The 7,905-nt window shown below is 37.8% G+C and overlaps 1 protein-coding gene across 1 annotated transcript; it reads left to right on the plus strand.

Moving 5' to 3' along the window:
• The first annotated feature begins 577 nt into the window (after window positions 1–577).
• On the plus strand, window positions 578–7,394 carry CCSER1 (coiled-coil serine rich protein 1). Its single transcript, XM_010709636.3, has 3 exons — window positions 578–1,934; window positions 5,414–5,601; window positions 5,766–7,394. The coding sequence occupies exons 1-3, from the start codon at window positions 620–622 to the stop codon at window positions 5,778–5,780; spliced, it is 1,518 nt and encodes a 505-aa protein (XP_010707938.2). The 5' UTR covers window positions 578–619; the 3' UTR covers window positions 5,781–7,394.
• Window positions 7,395–7,905: the final 511 nt, after the last annotated feature.

The raw sequence follows: 7,905 nt of genomic DNA on the forward strand, positions 1-7,905 counted from the left end.
ATTCTCTAGGAAGAATGGGTGTTGGTGAGCGTGATTGCAACACTAGCATTTAGTTTGCTCAAAGATGGTGCCTACTACCTTTAGTAGGAGCACATAAAGGAATTAAAAATCCAACTCAACAGAAAGATGGAAAACATTAAACTTTTGGTAGTGCATTTTTCTTGTGAAAAAGAATGTTTAGGAAGCCAAAATCATGTTTTAATTTATGCAGAAAAATCAGTCTCTTTTCTGAGAGGTTATATTTTATCGGCAGGCTTGTTCTAAGAACTTGCGTAACAAAGGATATTTGGGTGAAATATCTGTGTATCATGTAGGTTTATACTGTTACTCAGTATGATATGCATTGCATAATGTATACAATTGAATATCTTGTGTAGAATGTTTTGAGCCACATCTTTGCACGGTTACTAGGATTTTGGTGCTGCATATCTAACATAACTGAAATTGTGATATAAATAATGAGATGGAGCTGTACGTAAGGTAGATGTTGATGTCTCAAGTGTTTTGACTGACTTAAAATTTGTTTACTTGGCTTTTAGACTGAATTATTATTCTGTCTCTCTTTCTCACCCCAGATTAATTTCTTGGCTGTGAAGTAGTGTGAACACCTCGTGCCCTGATGGGGGACTCAGGATCCAGGCGATCGACTCTAGTGTCTCGGTTGCCAATATTCAGAAGAAGTATTAGCCGGAGACATGACTCCCTCCCTTCTTCGCCTTCCTCTGCCAGCGCTGTGGGTGTGCACACCTCCTCCCCATCCAGCACAAACTCCAGCTCAGGGAGCACAGGCAAGCGCCGGAGCATATTCCGAACTCCTTCCATTAGCTTCCATAACAAGAAGGGGGGGGAGCAAAAGCCTGATGCCGCTAGCCAGAATGTTAACATCTCAAATGGTGCCCAGCCCTCTCTCAGCACTTTTCAAAAACTGTGCCTGGAGGAACACATTAAAAGCAGAGGAAGGCATTCGGTTAGTTTTGGCAGCTCGCGTAGCAAGAAGATAACAAGATCTTTGACAGATGATTTTGAAAAAGGAAAGGAGCCTTCAGCTAATAAGAATGTCTTTATAAATTGTATAAGCTCTGGCAAAAATGAGGGTGATGATTCTGGCTTTGTGGAGGAACAGAGCCGCTACTCTGTCAAACAGTCCACACGAAAACTTCTCCCTAAATCTTTCTCATCACACTACAAATTTTCCAAACCGGTTCCACAGAGTCAGTCAGTTTCCTCTGTGCAGCAGACTGGCTGCATGCTGGAGATAAAATCCTATGTTGAAAGTGAGCCAGTGATTGCTGCATCCTCCTCTCCATGCTCAGCTGAGGTGACAGAGTGCATGGGGAGTGCTTTGCAGTCTCCACTGCTCTCAGCTGACCTCACGGCTGTCCAGACCCCTTCTGACTTCATAACCTTGACGGAGGATTCTGTATCAGAGGTTGATGCTCTGCCCAGCAGTGGGAATGGAGTGCTGCTAGCAGAGGATTTTGGCCACAGTGTCTCTACCTCTCAGATAATCTTTAATCCTATTGCTGTTCCGGTGAAGGAAATGGATTATATGGGAAGTACTTGCCAGTCTGCTGCTGTATCTCCTGCAAGTCATGCAAGCTTGTGTAGTGTTGAATCTAATAGCTTGCGCAAAACTTCAGCTGCGAATCAAACAAAAGTATCGTTGCAAGCCAATGAACTACATGTTACAGATGCCAGGCACAAAGGAGAAATGAACTCAGCAAAGGTGGATTTAGAAACCTTTGCGTTACAGCATAAAGAAGAACTGGGAATGCACTCTCCAGCAGCAAAGGAGTTGAGTGGGGACCGAGAGGAAAGCATGTTTTCCAAGCACAGCAGAGAAACAATTCCTATAACGGAGCCTAAGATTATTCAATGTTCTGAGCCTCGGTCCTTTAAAACACAGCAGGGATACGAAACAAACTATCCTAACGGTATGTACTCTGTTATTTAATTGTGAGGTTTGATGGTTTTGGAGTTGGCTTGCTTTCTTTTTCCCCTTAGTTATGTTTTAGAGATTGTTTGGTCATTAAGTATGTGTTTAGCATTGTCAGTGCTATCTAGAAAGATGAAAAGTTATGAATTGTGCTTTAATTCAAAAGCAAGCTTAAATCAGAATAACAAAAGGTATAAAACAGAAGCCTTTGTTTCTTTGGGTTTCATGTTTTACTATGTAGTAATAATGACATACATCAATGATGTTGATATCTGTTTTCCCTTGATAGAAAATGTATTAAGCAAGAATATTGATTCTTGTCTCGTGTTGAATGGGTATTCTGGGATTTTTGAGGCATGCATAATTTGAACTTGAGTCGAAGACTTGTGTTGTTTGACAAAGAAAAATTGCCAAAAAATAAACCTCCTTTAGCTGATTATGAACAATAATTTACTTTGTATCTTGCAATACTTGAGGTTTCAAAAGTTCTTGATATTCACATGCTTTTATTGAGATGATGCTGTAAAGTAGTTTGACGGAACTACTACTGTTACGGTAGCAGAATACAATAATATATTGCTGTTGCTATCTGAAATATCATTGTGCAGATTCTCGTTTCACAGACTGTGTAATGGAGAATGTTAACTATCAGCTGGGTCTTTAGCTTTCAAATACTAACAAGATGGAGTGAATAAACTATTCCTCAATCTCAGTCTATAGAAAATGGTAAATGCAATCTCAAAGGAAATCATTCGCTGCTCTGATTAAAAGAACTATGTTTAATATCAACCTGAGATGTAGTGTCTGATAACTTGCAGAATTTCAGTCATTTTGGCTTTGTTTTCCATGCGCTTCAGCCTAGATCATGCCACTTAAACACAGGCATTTGTTGACTTTGACTTATGCCAGATTTCTACAACTGTCTTCAAGTCTGGTCAGGAAAGGCTGAATATTATAGAAGCTGGAAACTAAGTTTTAAGCAAGCACAAAGTTCCACTTACGGGACAACTCTTCTGAATAATACTCCCTGTAATTCAGGAGGAAACAATTATTTCCTCTTCCCCTAGACTATTACATGTCTATGGGACTGGAGGGATCTATGTGAGGGTACTGAGGAAACTGGCAGAAGTTCTCACTAAGCTACTCTTCATCATTTATCGGAAGTCCTGGTCAGCTGGACAGGTCTCAGATGACTGAAGACTTGCCAATGCAAGACCCATCTACAGGAAGGGTCGGAAGGAAGATTCTGGGGAAGCCTGACCTCAGTATTGGAGAAGGTTATAGAACACACCATCTGAAGTGTGATCACACAGTTTTTGTGGGACATCCAGGGGGATCAGGCCTAGCCGGCTTTGCTAGTGTCCTGCCTGACCAACTAGATCTCCCTCTACAGTGTTGCAGTCATGAGGGGACCTGCATTGTGGATGGGAGAAAGGTTGTTGACGTAGTCTACCTAGACTTCAGCACAGCCTTTGACATGATCTCCCACAGCATATTCCCGGAGAAGCCTGGACATTTACTTAGTCATGTAGATTTTAAGCAATCGGAAGCAATCTTACTCGTCAGTTGTTTTTCACTGTACTGGATTGTTGGGCATCTTGTTCATAAATGGATACATAATGTTAGATTAATCCCCTAAATTAGCTTTCACGAGAGGAGACCTGTTTATCTTGAACCTTATTCAGGTGGGACAAAAAAAAGATGTTTAAATTTAAGTATGTTATCTGTTCTGAGCACTTTGGCTTGTCTTCTTTGGCTCACTTGTGAAATGGGCTTACACTTCTTAATCTGATTTAGTAGAGTGAAGTCGTTATAATGAAAAACAAGGAGTGTCTCAAAATGATCAGTTTCAAATTGATTGTGTATTTCTAATCATGCATCAGCAATTGTGTATTTAATGTGTATGCCTGTAAGACAGCTAACTGATGTTAGAGTGTGATAGACTTTTGTAAATGAACTTAATATTCAGTGAAACACTCCAGCTAATGCTGCGCAATTTAGAAATCAATGATTATTATTATGGTTTTTTAATTCGATTCCAAATGCACTTTTTTTTTCAAATTTGTGTAGTGAAGGATGTATTAGAAATTAGCAAGGGATCAAACATTTAAAGTCCCCTGAAAAAGTGCAGAAAATCCTGCTATGTGAAATAAAATGAGCATAACAAAAGTTTGTAGTGTTCAGAAAGAAGTAATTAAAAGTACTGTTATTGTTGCCTACAGACAGTTTTGAACACTGAATAGTATTTAAAACTGGGTGCCAATGTTAAGTATTTCTGTACACTTTATGTAACAATAAGTACTTTTTTCTTCCCGGTCCGACGGCAGATTTCAGTGGTTGACAGCATCATAAATGTGACTCAAATGCCTGACCAGATTGGACATGTAATGCATTTCTTAATATATGCCTATATAGTTTTATGTGATAGTATTTTTTCTTTTTGTAAAGCTGTTAAGGAAATGTTTGTTCTCTTGCAAAAGGCAAAAGAAATGAAGATTTTCACGTGTGTTACATTTATTATGTGTCACAGTTTCAAGTGTGACAGTGCAAGGGGACCCCTTACTCCCCTTTTGGGGGAAGGGAAGAAAAATGATCCAATTAAGATATGAAGGGATAACAAATTTACTACAAATGGTAAAAGAATGTAAGGTGATAATAAAAAAGAGTTAAAATTAATAACTCAAATGATTGTGGAGAAGAAGGCTATTACGTGCTTTTGCTTGCCGGGCTGCTGGAACCTGGAAAAAACTTCACCCCTGTCACCAGGAATCATAAGTCATCTGGAAACCCTTGGGAAATGTAGTACATCTCAGTGTATATTCCTCTTGGAGAATTAGAATTCATGTGAAACTGCTATAGAGAACATGAGACTAGGAAGTACAGCTCCACAGTGCACTATGTATCTACACCCAACAGCCTGTTGCATGATGAATGGAATGGAATGATACTATGGAATACCGATATCACCAGGACGTTGTGCTATTTTATTTTCCATTTTTCCCCATCTCTCAAGTTGTCATAGCGCTTGAAAATGTGATTTTTTTCTCCTCTTTTCCAGTGTTATTTTAATTAATGGGATTTGAGGTCTAGGATTCAGCCTGCAAGATGAGTTTGGAGAGCATGGATGAAGAGCTGTGATATATGTTTCTAACAAAGCTGTGACCTGGTCCTACAGAAGTTAGGGACAGGATAAGACAGGTTATGTTTTTTGCACCAGGGAATCAGTGATTGTTTTTCTGATAGATTTTACTGGACAATAGTTTGGAAGCCTCCAAGAATGAAGAGAGAAACGAAGGAAAGGCTATGCTTTTATTTAGTTAAATAGGATCTGTTTTCTACAGGATACCTTATGGAAATTATCACTGTTACAATCTTATAAGATTCCTTGCTAAGCATTTTAAGTCAATGTTTTCTGTAAGAAAATATTTGTAGAGGATAATTCTCTGTAACGCGTGCTGATTGCATGTCTATTTGTAGTTGATCTTGCCAATAGCTTCAGTCCATACCGAGAAGGCAGATTTATTGAGAAGAGACTCAGATCATCCTCGGAAGGCACTGCTGGAAGCAGTCGACTGATCATAAAACCGAAGGATAGCAATGCAGAAGAAATTAACAGCCTACGGAAGCAGAGAGCAAGCTCATCCTCCTCAAAAATGAACAGCATGGTGAGTTGATTGCTGTGTGTGTTTTCTTATTTCACTTATTAGTGCAGCTATATTAAACAGCAAATTTGCAAGATGGTAAAAAGTAACTTAAATGTGGATTTGAGCTTCCAAAATGTGGTTCAGGCTGAGCAACAGAGATGAAAATTGTTATTTTTTTTTTTCAGGTTGTTACACTGTAGAAAGTATTGTACATTTGCAGTGAAGAGCTTGTTGCAGTTGTGCTTTGTAGATTTGCCTGGGATAGAAATACTGGGAGAGTCAACTACAGCAAAATTCAGTGTGAATATTGCTGAAATGCAATACAGTGGGCAGCATTTTGAGTTTTACTGTTGTAGTTATTTCACGGAGTCATGCACAATGAGAATGAGATGAAATTGAGAAGTTTTGCAGTGAGGAATTTGTTCGTAAGGAAGCTCATTATGGAAAGGTTGGATAGTTCCTTTCAAAACAGGTGAGAAAGTTCAGTGCTTTCACCCTAAGAGCAAAGTAAGGATGGAGAGGAAATCTTCCCTTCTGAGAACTCTTGAAAATCCCTCAGACTGGGAAATCTATGACAGGTCAGATTGATGTGTATCAGTGCTTCTGAAACTTTGTAGGGTGAAACAGTAATAATATCAGTCCTTTCCTTTTATGGGCTGTCCTATAGGAAGTGAGAATGAACATTTTAGGATGAATGGAATTTATATGTGTGCATATACTTTCAGGTGAGAGTTTAAAAAAAAAAAATAATTAACAAAAATACAAGACAATGGCATCCACTCTTCAGCTTATATAAATCACTAAAATAAGTTGTGCAGCTGTTCTGAGTACTTTATTTGATATTCTAATTGAAAAAAGAAAGATTCATTGACACTCATATTTGAAAATTTTCTAGAGAAAGGAAAAAATCTGGAAGTTAATTACTCTTGCCCAGCTCTATAAAGAGCTTTTTTTTCCTCTTTGGTTTACTTAAAAGTACTTAACAGCCTTTGTGTTGTTATGGTCTAGCACCATTCTAAGAGTCTCTGATGCAAACACAACTGCCTTTTCTAAGAGAGGTTTTATTTGCAGTTTTTCAAAAATGTGAAACTAATTTGTGCAAGCTCATGCTAGATGTCCAAAGCACATTATTCCAAAACACCATGATTTTTTTGCTTTTGCAGACAGACACAAAAGCTCAACAACTGATACTGTTATTTAGGTTCTGTTTATGACTGTGTTACCTTGCCTGCCACTGAGGGTAGCATGTTTTTTCTCTCTCAAGGAAGCCTAAATTTTATCCCTGTCAGATTCGCCCGTACTGATTCCTGTTCAGTGATTTAAAAGTAGGTCCCGAAACAATTAAATAATGTAGTATGAATTCCCCTTAAGGAAGCTGTTGAATTGGGGGTTTTCTTAAAAGATTGTGAAGTTTGTCCTTTGGTTGTGGTAAATCTTACATCTAAATGTGCTATCTAAACATTAATTCATAGACTTAGTAGTTCTGCTCTCCTATGGCAAGAGAAAATGACATCATTACAGATGACATTTTTACTATGTACAGCCAATGCACAATAATTTTATATGTTGTACAGGTTTTTATGGCCTATGTACCACTGTCTTGAAACACTCAATTGAAACAGAATTACTTGATGTCTTTTACATGAACACCTGACTCACTTTGTACGACCTGTGGAGTGTGGATTACTTACTTGAATGACAGGATTATTCCTTCCTCAATACTATCATATTGTGCAGATAAACCAGTATTGAATAATTAATTTAATTTTATACATCTGCTATTCTTCCTCCTTTCTAATTTGTTGCTAGCTTGTTGTATGGTTAAAAATAAAATGAAATTTATGTCAACAACAACAAAAATACCACCTCTTTTATTAATAAATACACTCAGCTATTATACTCAAAGAAGCAAGATAGAAATAATTACTAAATTGTAGATGAAGCCTTTGTGCTACTGAAGTTTTTACTTACAGCATAGTTATTTAGCAAGTTCACATCTGAATATCAGTGAATCTTATATTTCAAAACCAGAAGACAGTGACATTAAAAGCTCCTGTTTTCATATAGGCGTAGAGAACTTTATGCAGATGTAACTTCTGCCTTAAAGAGTTCACTCACTCTGTCTTCAGACTGTAAACCCTATTTAACTCATTAGATTTAAGCTATTAGACTGGTCTTTGCATTTATTTAAACAGTGGACTAGCTGATGTGTTAATACTAGACCAAACAAAGAAGTATTAATGAATGATGCAAAAGGGAAGGTGACAATACTTGAACAACAGGAAAAGAACTAAGTGTGCATGGATGTGTGATTTGGGTCTTTTT

Source organism: Meleagris gallopavo, chromosome 4 (genome assembly GCF_000146605.3).
Source record: "Meleagris gallopavo isolate NT-WF06-2002-E0010 breed Aviagen turkey brand Nicholas breeding stock chromosome 4, Turkey_5.1, whole genome shotgun sequence".
NCBI classification, from domain to species: domain Eukaryota; kingdom Metazoa; phylum Chordata; class Aves; order Galliformes; family Phasianidae; genus Meleagris; species Meleagris gallopavo.